General features: G+C 35.1%; 1 protein-coding gene across 3 annotated transcripts in view; it reads right to left on the bottom strand.

Moving 5' to 3' along the window:
* Nucleotides 1-886: 886 nt before the first annotated feature.
* Nucleotides 887-18528, bottom strand: part of STRN (striatin) — an 81261-nt gene continuing 63619 nt past the window's right edge. Inside the window, exons 11-18 of one of the 3 annotated variants that reach the window (XM_019741966.3) lie at nucleotides 16617-16792; nucleotides 14904-14951; nucleotides 13709-13830; nucleotides 10601-10768; nucleotides 7990-8130; nucleotides 3932-4039; nucleotides 2707-2793; nucleotides 887-2615 (exon numbers count right to left, since the gene is read on the bottom strand). In XM_019741966.3, coding sequence (XP_019597525.1) covers nucleotides 2446-2615; nucleotides 2707-2793; nucleotides 3932-4039; nucleotides 7990-8130; nucleotides 10601-10768; nucleotides 13709-13830; nucleotides 14904-14951; nucleotides 16617-16792 — 1020 coding nt within the window. In that variant the 3' untranslated portion in view covers nucleotides 887-2445. The remainder of the gene's footprint in view (nucleotides 2616-2706; nucleotides 2794-3931; nucleotides 4040-7989; nucleotides 8131-10600; nucleotides 10769-13708; nucleotides 13831-14903; nucleotides 14952-16616; nucleotides 16793-18528) is intronic. The other 2 variants (XM_019741959.3, XM_088796217.1) reach the window with 2 other exon arrangements.

The raw sequence follows: 18528 nt of genomic DNA, 5'->3' as shown, positions 1-18528 counted from the left end.
ACATGGATCGTTCTATCTGGTTGGAAGACAGTTTTGGCTCAATTCTAGGCTGAGATCATACAGTGCTAGTGAGACAAGTCTGTTTCTGCACACAGTCTCCAGTGGCACAGCACTGGCTTCCTAAGGAACTTTCAACAGTTCCATCATTTGCAGTAGTCTGCATACCTCATGGTTATTTTCCACTCAGTAACAGAAAAATTTCAACTGTGAGGCATAAAATGCAGGTAAAAAGAAGGTCTTGGTTTTGAGAAATTCAGTTACATAAGTAAAGCAGGCACTGAAGACCCTGGAAGGTAATTAAAGCAATAACTGGTAGAACAATAGCTTTGTAGTTGCTCATCATAAATATGCCACGGGCAGGCATCTGACTCAAGTTTTCCAGTATCCTTCTACAAATGTTAGGTTAGCAATGCCACTTCTTTGCTCTGCAGAACTGAAAGAGGAATTCACCAATCACGATGTGGAATTCTGTGTCTGCGTGGGAATATAAATTGTCACCTGGTATGTAACTCAGATATGCCCCGGTAGCACATGTTCAGGTCAATTCATTTGATTATACAAATGAGTCCCTTGAGCCTACTGTTAACCAAAGCACAGATGAAATGACAAGGTAGCTGTGTCAAAGTATTAAAGCATATCTGCATATCAATTAAGTAAATTTAGCACAGGTCCTTAACTTTAAAGACAATTTGCCTGTATACTGCAGAATTTTAGAGGCAGACAAGCAGAAATTTTAAAGAAAAGTTGTCAGTTCTCATCCACATCACTACCAGAATACTTTTTCCAGGAGTTCATATCATCAGAAGTGTGACTGTTATGACAATGGAATATGAAGGGATAGGAATGTGGGAATTACATTAAAAGGTTAAAATATTTATAATATGGATTTTTTTTTTAAAGTCCGAGAGTTTATTATATACATATTTTGCTGAAAAGTTGGGCATTAATTTAGTTCTCATTTCTAGATTGGTCTCTGACATTTTGGGCAAACAAGAGTGCATGAGGAGAGGTGGGACACTTGTAGGAATGAGGTCTACATACCAGATCCAGAGAATGAGGTCATGGGAATCCTAAGAGCTGACCACATTTCAGTCACAGGCAAGGACCAGGGAACCCTGGTCCTTTAAAATATGGTTTTCCCTAGAAATAATAGTCACTGCCCATTAAAACATGCTGTGTATTCCATTAAACAATAGAGAAGGGGTAGGGAGAAAGAAAGAGCTATTTATCCAATATGCACTGAAGTCTTCCATCCAGATTTCCAAGAAGTTCTTCTTGTAGATGCTAATGGAGGGCTTTTGGGGTATAAAACATTTGCTTTATTTAGTACATCTGCAAAAGCAGCTGCCTGAGGTTAACCATACCCCTTGGACTGTTAAAACATAATAATTATAAACTATTTTTGATAGGTGTCAGATAATTTGAATATGAGAGACAAAGAAGAAAGAGCAGAGATCATCTGAAGCATGGTTATATGGGTTTTGATAAAGAGTACTGGGAAATAACTCCCATCTTTTCAACCACCAGAAAGTTAAGAGTTCATCAATATGAAATAATCACTCTGATAATATAAATATCACATGAATAAAGTGAATTTTAAAATTAATAGAAATTATTACAAAGACATGCCCTGCTCGCCCTTAAAAATAAACAGAATCTTAAACCTGAATAAGTTAAATCCTTTAGTAAAAGCAGATTCTATCAACTACTCTTCACACTGATGAGTGTTTTTCACAGCTAAACTTTAGAATGGTACCAAATCTATTTTCCAAAATGTATTACAATATAGAAATCTGCTTACAAACTAAATATTTGTTTAGCATTTCTAAATAATAACATATTTAACATATTATTGCATTTCTTTTTTCCCCTAGTAAGTAAAATGCTTTGCCAAGTGCTTTATGTGAACAGTTGAAAGGATTGCTAAATTCAAAACTCATTTTAACACTGCATGGTCATTATGCACACAGGGGTTAGTACAATAGATATGGTAAAGATTACTGTTTTGACTACTATTGTGTTTAACAAGATTTCTCAGGGGAGAACTAGGTCTAACTTCCCGTTCTTCCTCTACTATTCCCAGCCACCATGCTATTTAACTATTCCATATAGTGTGCCCTCTTTACTCAATAGGGGACAAACTAAACTTAAGTTCGCTCAGGCCTGCCTAGCGAATTAGAACCTCAGAAATAAAAGCTTCTATTTTGGGGGAAATTTGAAACAGTTTTCAGGCTCATAGATTCAGCTGAGCTTGCAGCAACCTGAACAAACCTTAGTTTTAGAAAACAGTATACGAATTGCAAAACTATACTTTAACAAATGTCCTCTGTGCTCCTTCAGCAGAACGAAAGGGCAGGATGGGTTGATTCTTGCCCTGGTCTTCTGTATCTCTTTTGTGCAGTTGATTATTTGTAAAGAGCTAGAAGGTGAGGATGATGCATTCTGTCATACAAAGACTTTAGCCAGTGCGTCAGCCCCAGCACTGGCTATATAGCATTTGGATGGGTGGAAAGCTACATCGTGAATTGATTCTTCAAACTTTTTCCGATGAGCTGTGAACTCTTGGATACATGTCTTACTTTCTAGGTTCCATAACCGTATTGAACAGTCATGACCTATTATCAAAAGAAAAGAAATTGAAAGGAAAAATTACATTAACATGAAATTAAAAAGAATAAACAAATAATGCACAATTGATGTACTTACTTCCAGACATCAAGTATAGGCCATTAGGATCAACTGCTAAACTTGTAACGGCTTCTAGGTGGGCTACCATCGAGTGGATCAATTTGCCTTCGGAAAAAGAGATTGTTACTCTTTATTAAGATCTTTCCTCATCCTGAATATATGCCAACTACAACATTACACTGGTTTCTCCAGTCACACCTCTCTGTGTACTTATTGCATCAAGAGCTTTTTTCATCAGCTAAAACAACAGTGTCTCCCCTCTCCACTCTAGCCATAGTCATGATGAGAAACAAAAGCTCAAATTCCAGATCATATTTTTGTCTTTTGAATCACAAAAGTTAGTAATTTCTACACAAATATTCCTTTAAGTCATGTTCATTAACTAGAACTTAGACACTGCTAATCACTTACTTTGCATCCTTTAGTTATAGGCAAATTACATGGGTTGTGGAAACAGAAGAAGAGATTGAGACAATAACTAAGGTGTTGAGAGAAAACCTGGCTACAATTTTTGGGGAAACAATATATAGAAAGTTTAAAAATATTAAATTACCCATCACCTGCAGCTAAGCAAAGTCAGCAAAAGTCAACATATTTACAAAGCCAATAACTGATACTCAGGTAAATATGGCTGCTAACAGAGTGTTTTCCTCCCAGCGCAACTCCTCATGAATTTCCGTTAGACTAGTGAAATATAATCCAATAAAAACTGGGAAAGCCCCAATTCAAATCAATCTGGATGAAACAGTCAGTATTATAATGCAGAAAAGATTAGTCCATGGAAAAATGAATAAGATAAACCAAATGACTCAGGAGTTTTCAATCTGAACACTAAGGCTATTCAAAACTTGAACAATTTCAAATAAAATATAATGATCATATGCCTCTACTTCTACTTTTCCACAGTACATGTTTCTACTTTCCCCCAATATACTCACAGTAAGAGATCATTTTTATTGGTGTTTGAATGAATTTTTCATTATGTTCCTAGTGATAACCTTGGCTCTGGGGCCAAAATATAACACGTACTTATAATTAAATAAACCAAGATGATTCTACATGAGATCACGAAGAGTAGCTCTCAATGGATTTGGATGGAATGAACAGAAACTGAGCTGAGAGAGTATTTGTGTTTCAATGCCTATTCCTTGACAATAAAACCACTGATAGACACTGAACTTAACCTACTTATAGTGGAGATTTTTTTTCCTTTAACAACAATCAATTTTTAATAAATTCTTACCTGTATTGTTATCATAGAATTTGATATGCCTGTCTTCATGAGCAGTGATGCTGATGGGAAGAGTGGGATGACTGATGACTCTATTTATTTGGCAGGAAGAGTTGGCTGCTAAAAAGAAAAAAATTAAAGACAACACAAATTAGTAAAGCTACTATTTCTTCACACAAAAGAGAACTGAAAACTCACCTAAGAGGCTGAAAAAGCAAATGATGTGACTTTAATTTTTCTTTAGTCCATTTATTCTGCGATTGTGTTCATAATTTCAATGTTAGGAAATGAGACTTGCCTGAGTAATTCTCTACTGACAAATCTAGAGGTACCTAAAATTAGAATTTCCTTTTCCACCACCTGCTATCAATGGGTGCCACCTAGGGCTTATCACAGAGCCACTGGCATTTCTCATTCTACAATGTTCTGTGATGTTTCTGCTACTTTAATAAAGTTCCATCATTAATTACATGTAGATAATGCCCAAATTTAAATCTCAATTATTTCTAGATAGAGACCTCTTTATCACATGGTTATCTAATGATACACATGACAAAGAGATTATCTTAACACTTTAATTTTCTCTTTCTCACTGTAATACAAACGGTCATCATTTGACAGCCTACCACGTTTGGATTTTTTAAATAGTCAGCATTCCAATACTACTTTTTGTGCACTACTTAATAGTTTTCAAGAGATTTCAAGTATATACCGGGGTGCCACAAAATGTATACACATTTTAAGAGATGCTATCTATGCTCAAACAGTAGTTCGCCGTAATCAGAAGTGTCTGGACACTGATGGTAACCACTCTGAGCACCTCTTGTAATTGCAGAAGTCAAACGTGACTTTTATTCATCTTTTGTTATTGGTATATACTGAGTATTACAATTAAAAGTTTCTTCATTTCTTAAAACATGTGTACATTTTTTGGCATCCTCTCTATATAATGAGACAGGCAGGCCAGGACGTGTCATTTGGCCCATATCACAGTGAATGAACAAAGGTCTAGAAAAAGTTGTGACTCCCCCAAAATTCTGTGACAAAGTACCTATTCTAACTTCTACTTCTATCCCAACCAGATGGCTCACACAAATCAGACAACTGCCAAAACTGCTACCTAAGCTATCAAAAGTTCCTCCTCAAAGCCTTTTATCAAAAGGAACTCAATAATTAAGAACTTACGTTTAATTAGTGATTTTGTTAAGATACTTTTTATAAGAAAAAAGGGGGAAATCTACATAAAGGTAACACTAATTTAAGACATGTCAGAGTTTACAAATCATTATATCATGACCCAGGGAAAGGAAAGGATGTCCTTTTAAAGCGCATTATTGGGACAACTGGCAAATTTGAATGTAAATCATAACTTAGGCGACAGCATTGTGTCAGGGTTAAATTTGCTGAATTTGATCATGTAATGTGCTATGTCAGAGAATGTCTTTGTTCTTAGGAATGACATTTTATAAAGGATCTAAGGGTATAGGAGTATGATGTCTCTTAAGTGGTTCAGACTTTAAAATTATACACATATACAGAGAATGATAAAGTAAATGTGACAAAATGTGGCAAATGTTAAAAACTGATGAATCTAGTGAAAGGTAGTCAGGAATTCTTGTACTACTTTTGAAACTTTTCTGCAAATTAAAAATTACTTCAAAATAACGAGTTTAATAATAATTTTTAATATTAGAATAGGTATTATGAATTTATAGTCACAATAGTTAAATGTAGCTAAAAATAGCAGTAGCATTAGTCTGCTCCATTGGATTTTCATGTTTCCTAGAAATATGACAGCTTTAAAACTGAAGATAGTCTTTTCCCAATGCTGAAGGTAGTCACTTGACCATGCAGAGTAAGCTTTGGATTAGTTATACTCAATTTAAATGGTCCTAAGTAAAGAGCTTAGTTTCAATATTCAGCCTATGGCACTGCGCTGTACACCTGAAGCTGAAGCTGAATAACAATGAACGTCAACAGTAATTTAATATATATATGTAGTTACAGGATGTGGAGTACAGCATAGGGAATAGAGTCAATGGAATTGTAACAGCTATATACGATGTCAGAGGGGTAGTAGATTGGGGGAAGGGGATTATCACTTTGTGAGGGGTGTAAATGTCTAACTATTACAGTTTTGCACACCTGAAATAAAAAAAATAAAAAAAAGTAGAGTAGAAGGCCTTTGAAACCATCAAAAGCTAACCCCCCACTCCAAAAAAAATTCTGCCTATGGATTTTTTTTTTCCCCTCCAGAAATATCACACCATTGAGCAATACCCTCTCTAAAGTATAGCAGGAGAATAACAACAAAATACAAATATTTTAAATATCCCACATATTCTGACAGAAGTTTACGTAGTTTCAATGACTTTCAGATCTAGAATATAATAAGTACAACAGAAATCAAATGATGGACGCAGGCAAATGAAAATTCTTATTTAGTAATACCTGTTAGGAAGCTTTTCCACTTGATGGTAAATCAGACAAGTAGGCAAAATGCGAAGAACACTAGACATAAACTGTAGGCCTACCAGGCTTTATTCTAACAATGAATTAAAACAATTCTCTAAATGTTCATATTCAGCTTGCAGCTTACAAATGGTTTGCCTTTTCACTGGGTTCACACGTACCCAATTACCTGCTTCAATTACCTTTGACTTTATCACAGTGAAACCACAATTGACCTCAATGAGAAAGAGGATAATTTAATCTGATTCTAACAAGTCTTCATCCTTTTAAACTCTATATGAAATTCACTTTTCTCTTGAAATATGTTTGGTCTGAATTTGAATTTAAAACAGCATCTGCTAAATTACAGAATAGAACATAGCCAAATATAAATAGCTAAAGGGCAGTCACAGTAGAAAGGAATACAAGACTAACTTAAGTTTGCTCTATACAACTCTAAAGTAATCAAATTGATAATTTAGGAAATTTCAGGACGTATTATTTTAACTCAAAATAATTTTAACTTATTCTAATAGTGCTGCCTTTGCTCAAAATACTCTTGCAGTTTTCTTCAGCAAATGCTTCCAGTTATCAGGCAAAAAGTCAGATGACTATAGCCTGACTTTTTCACCCATCTTGGGGAAAAAAAACGGAATCGCCTAGTCCAATTAATCATTTCGTCCACCAGACTTGACGTTGGATTAATTTGTAGCAGTCACTAAAAATCAACATTTACCACTCAGGACATTTAAAGAATTGACCACAATCTCTGAAGGTAATTCCAAAAATGTTCACATCCTTCTTAATTTCATATTGGTTTTTTTACTTTACTACTATAGCTTTAGGTCATATACATAAATTTTAAATTTACTGAGAGTCTAAAAACCTATATTTCTTGGCAAAAAATTTTTTTTCCTATGCCATAATCTCAATTTGATTTTTTTGCCTCTCTCTTTTACAATCAAATAGTTCAAAGCTCTATTCATGCTTACTTCTCCAAACAATTCTCACAAAGGACAACAGATTGCGAAGAGAAAATGAAGAAAACCAAAATGGAATGAAGAATGGAATAATTATTTTTAAAGCTAGTTTGCAAATTAAAATAACAATATATGTGTATGTAGTTCTATCAACTGCAACCTAAACAGTCATTGTCTGGATTAAGCAATCAATAGTTAAAAGAGCCGCAAGCCAAAAAAATTCTGTAATATCTTCCTCATAATCTGAGAAATTATTTATTTCCTGATTTCCTGTATCTAATAAGAAGCCTCAGATTTTGGATTCTGAAAGGCATAACCTGATTTATATTCTAATCAGTACTAAGCTATGTCAAATTATATTACTAATATAAAATAGACTTAAATTAAACTTGACTTCTATCTGGAATAGCTCAAATGCTATTTCAAATAGTATAGTTATAAATGTACATAAACTTTACTCCCAAGTCTTAAACTCAATTGTAAATCATTATATCCTTCTAAATAACTGTGTTCTGTGATTTAAGAGGCAGAAGACTTTATAATGACAAGTATTTTTCATACTTGACTCCAGTAGTGATAATTTTGATAAAGTTTAAAAAATTGAGCCAAACACGGACTATTTAGACTTGGTATACATACTTGTATCTAGGTTGGATTCTAAAGTGAGAATGCGTTGTTGAGTTTCCATGTTAAAGATGCTTGTATATCCTTTGCTGAATGATGCTACCATATGGCTCGGGTCACTGCTCACTAGATCCACAGAGGCAGGGATTCCCAATTCTAAAAAAGTCAGAACATATTCAGAGAGAATGGCAGTTAGAGGGTCTACTTGACAGTGTGCTTAAAATATAGCAAAACAAGTAGTTGCATGACTTTCTTAAGAAGTAAGGCTTGACATTAGAATAAGAATTTGCTCATAGCCATTCAATGGAGATTACTTCTTTGGTTTCTTTTAGCCCTAGTCTATTTTATTATTCTTACCTGTTCAGTACATCTTTTATGTGTTACTCAGATATATATTTATGTATGTATGTATGTACATACATACACCTATATAAATAAATAAATGTATGTATGTATGTACATACATACACATATATAAATATTATGAATGCTTATAATACAAATAATATAAATATAATATAAATATAATATAAGTAATATAAATAAATAAATAAATGTATGCATGTATGTACATACATACACATATATAAATAAATAAATAATATGAATACTGGCCTTTATTCAGGAAAAAAATGGAAAACATGTATGTACGACAAGTTTTGCTGCTTCCACCTCAACCTGGGGCTTAGAGTGGCAACATGAGAATTCATTTTAAAAGCCCAGATCATTATAAATTCTAATTCATCAAAAATATGGAATTTAGGGGCCGGCCCGGTGGCTCAGGCGGTTAGAGCTCCGTGCTCCTAACTCCGAAGGCTGCCGGTTCGATTCCCACATGGGCCAGTGGGCTCTCAACCACAAGGTTGCCAGTTCAATTCCTCGAGTCCCGCAAGGGATGGTGGGCTCTGCCCCCTGCAACTAAGATTGAACACGGCACCTTGAGCTGAGCTGCCTCCCGGATGGCTCAGTTGGTTGGAGCGCGGGCTCTCAACCACAAGGTTGCCAGTTCAATTCCTCGACTCCCGCAAGGGATGGTGGGCAGCGCCCCCTGCAACTAAAATTGAACACGGCACCTTGAGCTGAGCTGCCGCTGAGCTCCCGGATGGCTCAGTTGGTTGGAGCCTGTCCTCTCAACCACATGGTTGCCGGTTCGACTCCCGCAAGGGATGGTGGGCTGTGCCCCCTGCAACTAGCAACGGCAACTGGACCTGGAGCTGAGCTGCGCCCTCCACAACTAAGACTGAAAGAACAACAACTTGAAGCTGAACAGAACCCCCCACAACTAAGATTGAAAGGAAAACAATTTGACCATTGTTCCCCAATAAAGTCCTGTTCCCCTTCCCCAATAAAATCTTTAAAAAAAAAAAAAAAAAAAAAAAAAAAAAAAATATGGAATTTAAAAAGTAAAATTCAAACTGTTATTGGTAGAGTCATGCAAATATCAGATGCAGGCAACTCATCAAAACCTAGACACAAGTTATGAGAGCTCAGGAATAAAGACGGTATTTTTATCATCCTAGAATAGGGTAAAGCTTGGCTAAAACTTGGAGCTTATTTATAAACATAAAAAAATAAAATGACATGTGTATATAAATATAATCTGATTTTTTTCATTTGGTTCAAAAATTTAACTAAAGCAAGCTAACAGTTCAAAAATGAGTATATTACAGAAGATATATTAATAACTAATAGAGACATAAATATGCTCAAAATAATTAGCCACCAAGGAAATGCAAATTAAACCACAATGAAATACTGCTACACACCCTTTAGACTGGGCAAAATGAAACACACTGACAACACCAAATGTTAGTAAATAAGGATGTAGAGCAAACTAGAACTCTCATACATTGCTGTCAGTGGTGTAACATGGCACAACCACGCTGAAAAAAAGTTTGGCAGTTTCATATAAGGTTAAACACACAATTCTACTTTTAGGTCTTTACCCACATATAATAAAAACATGAATGTTCATAGCAGCTTTGTTCATAATAGTGAAAAACTGGAAACAATCCAAATGTCCATTAACAGGTAAATGAATAAACACATTGTGGTTGAATGAAATACTATTAAACAATAAAAATAAATTATTGATACTTAACTACAAAATGGATGAATCACAAAAAAATTATAGTGAGAGTAAAAAGCCAGCTACAGAGAGTCCACATTGTATGATTTCATTTATATGAAGTTTTAGAAGAGACAAAACTAATCTATGATGACAGAAATCACAACTGGTTGGGAATGGGGAGAGCAGACTGACTGGGAAGCATGCAGGAACTTTGGGGAGGTGAGGAAAACGTTCTGTATCTTGATGAAGAGTTATGCATTTATCAAACTCATTAAAATGTATCCTTAATATCTGTTTTGTACTACATATAACTCATATCAATAAAAAAAATTTTAAGATGTGCTCTTTTATCAACTACTATGCTTTTTAAATTACACATATGTTGGAAATTCAAATAAATATATTGTCACTACTTCAAAACCCTTCAAATTAAATTTGAACAGTAAGAATTTTTGGAACCATTTATTTGTATGTTTGTTTTTATAATAAGACATAATTTAGATAATTTAGAATTTTATGAAAGAGTCAGCAAAATAATTTTAAAAAGTACGGTACCTTGATTATCATTAAATACACTTAGGGCTGGAGCAACCTCAGTTGTATTCCACAAACGGAGAGTGCCATCTGCTGAACAGGACAACAAACGCTGATGTGCTGCACTGTAAGCCAAACCCCAGACTGCATCGGTGTGGCCTAGCAGAGGGCCTCTTAAAACAGAAGGATCTATACCGAACAGCAAGAATGCAAAATCAGGAGAAGAAAAACCAATTATAAAGATACTTAGATTACAGAGGGGAAAAAAGCACCCGGTAACAGTATAAAACATGCTTCCTAGTGTCTATCACTCTTCTGAAATGCTGCAATAATTAAAAACAGGCTTGGAAATAATTAAAAACAAATGGAGAATTTTAAATTTATAAATTATTCCCTGAGGAAGTAAACAGAGATCCTTCCCTCCTCTGACCTCCTTCAGCACTTTGGATAGACTCCTTTAGGCCACTTACCCAACTATACTATGAATGGCAGTTAATCCTGGGAGCAACAGGCCTCTGACATAATGGACATGAACTGAGGCCTCCAGAATCTCCAAATTCTCAAAGAGCAGTAACTTACATATGAATGATGTGCACATGGGGGAGGGAGGACAGAGGCAGGGAGAGGATCACTTAACACTGTTTCTGATAAAAGTCAAATTGGAAACTTTAATTATTAATCCTCACAATGATTCTATGAAGTGGTACTTTCAAGATGGCTCACAGATGTTAAGTTGAAAATGTCACTGGTGGTGATCTGTCCTGTATCTCAGCCATCCCATAAAGTATTACTGAAGACACACTGCGTGTTAGGCACTATGCTAGATGCTGGGACCACACAGATGATTAAGACACACTGCCATCCTTGTCCTCCAAAGACAATGTGATAAGTATAATAATAGTGACAAACACCCATTACATGGAGAGAAACTGGGATGAGTGAAAGCTTCTTGAAGAGAATGACACGTAGAGTGCAGAGATATTGGGCAAAGAACAGAGGGAAGGCATTCCTGGCAAAGGAGGCAGCACCTACAAAATCCCAGAAGGAAAAACAGCATAATATGTGAGGAAATTTATAAGCAATTCAGTATCACAGAAGTATGAAGTTTGAGGCAAGAAGTAAATGAGATGAGAGTGACTGTTTTATGGTGGGATTCCTAAGACATATTAAGGTACTTGGAAATTATCTGCCAAGCAATAGGGAACCACTGAAGGGTTCCCCAGGGGCAGAACGGTGAAGTAAGTATTTAATAAGGTAACTCGGACTGTAGTGAAAACAGGCAGGATAAAATCAAGAAGAAAGCAAGGGGACTGTTTCAGTAGACTGAGAGAGTGATGATGAAGACCCAAGTGAGGGCAGTGGTAAAAGAGACAAAGCAGAAGGAATAAATTCAAAAAATATTTAGAGGGTGATATCAAAAAGACTAGGTAATTAATAAGGTATAGACAGTAAAACAGAACAAGGAATCAAGGAGAATTCTTATGTTTCTAATTTGACTAAGTCTAGTAGCACCACCAACAAACAAAGAATACAGGGGAGAGGAAACATAACACTGTGGGGATTTATGGACTAGGAAACAGCCACTTTGAAATGTTCTGTAAGCAGTCTGAGACTTAAAGAAGAGATTTGTGAGTCAACCACATATAAAACTACAGAAGTGGCTTCAATCTACCAAAGGATATGTGGACAATGTAAAGAATGGATTGGAATCTGGGCCTTGATGTCAATATTTAAGATGAGAAAAATAAAAGGAGTTTAAGAATAGAGAACAGAAACTGTCAGTGTTACATGTTAAAAAAATCAATAGTGGACAAATTTCAAAAAGGATGGAGTGGTCCACAGTTTCAGATAGCCAATATATCTAGTAAAATAAAGATTGTAAAATACCCCTTGGAGCCAATTAGGTAGTCACTGAAAATCTTGTTATATTTAAGTGGTATAACCAGAAGACAGAAAGCACGGGGATGGTGCACAGGAAAAGGACATGGAATTGGTAACTAGTGTTTTCTAGACAATACCATCAAAGAGACAAAGATGATGAAGGAAAGAGAGACTAAACAGAAACCAGAGAGGGAAATGGAGCCAGAAAAGGCTTCCCCTTGCTCAGGAAGGGGGATAGCTGAATTTACTTAAACGCTGAGGGGATGGAAAGACAACAAAGAGGGTAAGACTTAAGATGGAAGCAAGGGGCGGGGGGAGAGTGCACTCTCAAAGGAAAGGAGAGAATGAGGTCAAGAGCAAAAAGGGAAGAGTTGGCTTGGGACAGGATGAGGACAACTGTTCGATCCTCTGTACACAGATAACGGAAATATGGAAAAGCATGAAACAGATAAATCTGTGAGAGAACTGGGTGGAAGAGGAAGTTCACCTTTCACAAAACATATGTTAAATGCTTATTAAAGAAATGTTGGGAAAAGTTTGGATATTAAATTTCTTATCTTTACTTAGATTTGGTGGTAAAATTAAACTAAAGTGATAAAATAAAATATGGTTTCATGACAAATATGACACTTCGTACCATTTGAGAATTTAAGAGGAAACCAATATAGTCAATTCCTAAACCAGTTTTTACTAGAAAATTTACAGTAATAGCTAGTGATACATTATAATAAGGATCTGTATTTCATGGTAGTATTCCCAAGATTAAAGGGCACCTCTTAATTTTTAATCACTTTTAAATATTTTGGTGCCATGGACTTGAAAAGTAATTAGCCTCTTTGCCCTCCAATAATTGATCAAGAAGATGATGCCAACATGCGCTTTCCCTCAAAGTTGTTTATTAAGGTTAGTGATAAGTTATGACTGCAGATTAGTAATAATGTACCAAGTACTGTTCAGATGCCTAAGATAAAGAAAACAGTGTCCAGAAAGTCAGTATCTCCAATTAATAAGACTTTGGGTGGTGGAAACAGTTTTTTTTAGGAAGAATAAATACTTTTTTTTCTTTTTTCTTTTAGCATCATATATCAAATTGGTTCCTAAATACAGGAGTGCTTTTTAACAAAATAAAGACATGATTCCCTTTTACCCATTTATTTTCTAAACTATCTCATTTTCTCCGTATGCATGCTATGTAAACTGTGTGAAAAGAAACCACTTTATGGTTGCAGACCTTGGGGATGCACATACCATAGGAGTCATAGGGATCGATGTTGGGGTTGGTGGTGTTCCAGCCCTGGATGAGCCCGTCAGCACCACCACTGTAACACTGCTCGCCACTGCTGCTCATCACCACGCAGAGCACTGGACCTCTGGAGATTCAAATCAATTTCTGGTCTCAAAAATTATCTGATAATAGGACTTACTAAAAATAACAATACTTAAGTATTCAAATGGCTTCTATTTTTCAGCTTTGTACAATGAATAAAAATACTATCAAAGCATTGTTCATTTTTCTTCTTCGGCCAAACCAAAAACTATGGCATGTAGGCCAAATCCAGCTAGCCATCTGTTTTTGAACAGTCCTTAAGCTAAGAATGGTTTTTATATTTTTTTAAAGGGTTGAAAAACAAAGCTAAACTAAACTGAAAACAAGAATATACAACAGAAAATATGTGGCCTAAAAAAACTAAAAATGTTTACCATGTTTCTCCAAAAATAAGACCTAACCAGAAAATAAGTCCTAGCATGATTTTCAGGATGACATCTCCTGAACATAAGCCCTAATGTTTCTTTTGGAGCAAAAATTAATATAAGATCCGGTCTTATTTTCGGGGAAACACAGTACTATCTGACCCTTTATACAAAAAGTATGCTAATCCCTCTGCTAAATCAAGTGAATATGTATGTTTCTTTTGGAGCAAAAATTAATATATGTTCCGGTCTTATTTTTGGGGAAACACAGTACTATCTGACCCTTTATACAAAAAGTATGCTAATCCTTCTGCTAAATCAAGTGAATATGTATATGTATATTCCTTAAGCTTAAATGGAAACAAGAAAAGCAAATAATATGTGATCACAATAAAAAAAAAAAATTCTTGGATATTTTTATCTAAGTTATCCTTACGGGAAGAAAGGTCAGGATTTCTAATATTTAAATCTAATTTCTTCAACTTTCTTTGAAAAGAGATATATATATGTCATTCAAACATCATGCAAACAAAATCTAATGTCAGCAAGGATTCCTGTTTGGTAGTAATAAACTTGTTTTTAACATTATATTATCTGCCAGTTTTTTTAAAAATTATTTTTTAAAAAAGCTACTAAATACAAAATATAAAAATAAGTAACATGAATACATAAGTAAAAGAAAAGAAAATATTCTAATCAGGCTGATTTACAGTGATGTTGATATTTTAAAAAAGAAAAAGCACATACTTACTTATGAGCCCTGAATGTATAGATAGGCTCCACATCAAGAGATGTACTCCTAAATCAGAGAGGGAGAGGACTTTTAGCACTCTTAAGTTTCAGTAGTAAACAGTATGGCTGAGTTACATCATAAATTATGGATTCAATGTCCAGTTCTGTCATTAACTGACAAACTTTAGGCAAATTATTCAATCTTTTGGAACTTCAGATTCTTCTATGTTTAAAATAAAACAAAAAAATAGGGATAACACCAAATACTCACAGAATTAAATGAGATTCTACAAGTAAAATAGCCTAGTACAGAACCATGCACATAGAATTTCAATAAATGGTACTTCAATGTCCTTGTGGTTCTATGAGGGCTACTATGTGTGTCCTTGATACTAGAAGAAACTGTCCAAGTTACCAGGTCATTCATTACAGAATACTGAGTACATGAGTACTCTACAGTGCCTAAACTGGCCATGACTGTTAATGGAAACTGGATTTAAAGTCAAGTATTTACCATTTTCTACATTGTATTGCAATTTTTTATAAGCATATGATCTCTCTCTTCAAGTTATTTCCAAAGTTTTAAGTTCAAGGCCACTATTATTTACATGTGCAAGTATTATCACCAGCAAGAAACTTGTTTCAATATTTTTCTAAATTTTAGTCAAGAATATATCATAACACATTGATATTCTTTAGTCTAACGTGATACCCACTGTGACCAAAGAACAAGAAAGACAAAAGGCACAGTTTATAACCAAGAAATAATTTTTCTCTGAAGATACTTGATCCAAATGAGGATTCACTTGGTTTTAGCAAGATCTGGTCCAGCTAACTGATAAAGACTGATAAATCAAGTATTTTACCTAGTCTATGTATGACTCAGAGCAGGAATGACACTGATCTCTTTTAAACTGGGCAGTAGATAGCCTTTCTCTATCAGTAATAAAACTTCTGTAATATCCATTTGGTGTTCATTTCTACTCTTCTAAAAACAGAAATGCCTGACACTATAGACGGGCCCTTGCTGGCAGACACTGGGTTCTAGACCATGTGACCCAAGGAAGAAAGGAGAGGAGCTTCAATAAAGACCCAAACAAGTGGGGTCAGGACTAGCTTGGTGAGTCCTGGGTTTATATATAAAGGGTTTATACCAACTCATGTCTGCCCATGCTTAGAGAGGGACCAAGGGGCAAGGCAAGACTAGCAGTTAAATGACGGCCACAACACTGCCTTTTAGTCTAGACATCTTGGTGGGTATGGAAAAGTACCTCAAGGGTCAAGGTCAAAAGACCAGATCAAAGAGAAGCCCTGCACCCCTCCCAATCAGCCTTCCCTCCCTTCTACTCCACAACTTCAAACCTTGTAAACAATGGGGCAGGATGGGGTGGGGGGTTGATGATTAAACATGTCTAGACCTGTTTCCAACAACAGTAGAAAATTTCAGTACAAAGGAAAAGCCTTCCTAAATATGACACAGTTAAAACACTGTATAAGGATTGTAATCAGGATTCACAAATCCTGGAAAACCATCAGATAATACCATTTTTCCCTAAGTGTTAGTTTTCCAACCTAACATTCGATTGTCAGTATGAATAGAAAAACAGTCTAAATTATGTGATATGGTGAAGAAGAACTAAAAGAGATATTTGGGGAATAATAAATAATAAAGTGAGTATTTTTCTATTGAAAATCTGTTAATTAAAATACTCAAATAGTTAAAATATCTCACTTTTTGGCTGGGGCTGTTTTCTGCAAATTCCACATTTTTAATGTGTGGTCCTCTGATGCTGTTATCAAAACAGGCTCAATGGGGTGGAAAGCAAGGGCTCGAATGCCATCAAAGTGACTTCTTAATGTAAACTTAGGGTTCCATGTCTTCCGCAATGCATCTTTATTGTTTGCTATCTATTAAAGAAACAAAAAAAGGATGACTATACATTTAGTTACGACAGAGGAAAAAAATAATATTTCAACATAATTTTTGCTGATTTGTCAATAAACCATCCCATTTTTGCAACTTTCAAAACAACAATTTTTAAATGTAAATAACCAAATCAATAGGCAAATTTAGCAATATGTCAACAGTGGTTTTCTCTGAAGAAATATGAATGCTATAAGAAACAGGTAACACAATTCAATATTAAAAAAAGTATCAAATAATTTAATAACATAAAACATCTTCACTGGGATGATTTAAAAAAAGAGAAGTAATTTCAACCTAAATTATAGTATAGAAACTAATTTTAGGGTAAGAGCTGAAAAACTAAGTTATCTTTAAATATGTTAATATCATAGAATATCATCATACTTTTGAGATTTCCAATATTTTCTAACAAGAGCTACTAAATATTTTCAACAAAGTTTACAGACCAGAAACATAAAATGTTAAAATTAGAAGAGACAATCAGATGTTACAAAAAAATATTCCATTGGTAAGATACACTCATGGTTATGTTGCCTTCTTCCATAGAAACACCATCTCAACAACTGAAAGGAAAAAAAGGACTATTTTTTTCATTCCAAGTCATAGGAAAGCTAAAGAGGTTGGTGTTTGACTTTACACTAGCACCATGTATGAACTCTTCACACTCCAAGGCTAATAATCATGCTAGATTTAAGTAAATAACAGTGAAACAAGTATTAGAAACACACTGGAGAAATATTACCATAATTACAATGACAAAAACCAACACAATACTAACAATAAACGCTATTTTGAGCATTATTATTTTGAATATTACCCAAAAGACTTAACATGCATTAACTCACTTAATCCTCACAACTCTATGAAGTAGGAATTAACATTATCCCACTTTAGACTAGACATGTAAGGAAAAGAGAAGTTAAGTGACTTGCCCTCTAGTAAGTGGAGGAGTCTGGATTCAAACCCAAGCAGTCTGGCTTCAGAGGCTACACTCAATATATACTATAATTTAGAACCCAGAAGTTTAAAAACCTGCAGAAAAATTTGGATAGGACATGTCACAATTGTGGCAATAAGAGATGACAAAACATACTATGCAAGAAACTACTGTAAGAATTAGAGCTAGTTATCCTCGGGGAGGGGGAGAAGGAAGGTGGGAGGAACAAATGAGTTGACTCCTATCTGTCTTGTTAAAGAGCTGAAAGGTTTTCATATGTAAGAACAATCAGATTCCTACTGAATGTCTTACTGTGGTAGGCAGCCACTAAGAATGTCCCCAATCAGCCCCACCTCCTCGTATTTACACCTTGTGTAGTCCTCTTCCACATTACAGGATTGCTCTGTGTGACGAATAGCATTAACAAAGTGGGAACAAATTACTTCCACAATTAGGTTATAAAGCCTTCCATCTTGGATGTTTTCGCCCCCGCTCTTTTCAAGGGCATTCACACTGGAGGAAGCCACAGAAAGGCCTATGTGGTGAGGAAACAGTCTCTAGCCAATAACCAGCAAGGAACCAAGGCCTTTCAACAACCACATGAATAAGCCTGGAAACAGATCTTCCCCAAGGCAAGTCTTCATGTAAGACTACAGATAAATGTATAGAGAAATAAAATATGTCACAAGAATGACACATACGTAGGGTGGGAGCTTTTCAAACAGGGTTAAAAGGATGTGTGTGGTAACCTCTAGGGTAACAATTAAAAGAGTAATGAAG

The sequence above is a fragment of the Rhinolophus sinicus genome, chromosome 2 (assembly GCF_057876585.1).
Source record: "Rhinolophus sinicus isolate RSI-liver-muscle chromosome 2, RSI-T2T, whole genome shotgun sequence".
In the NCBI taxonomy this organism is placed as follows: Eukaryota; Metazoa; Chordata; class Mammalia; order Chiroptera; family Rhinolophidae; genus Rhinolophus; species Rhinolophus sinicus.
The sequence above is the reverse complement of the archived record's forward strand: the minus strand, read 5'-3'. Positions and strand labels throughout refer to the sequence as shown.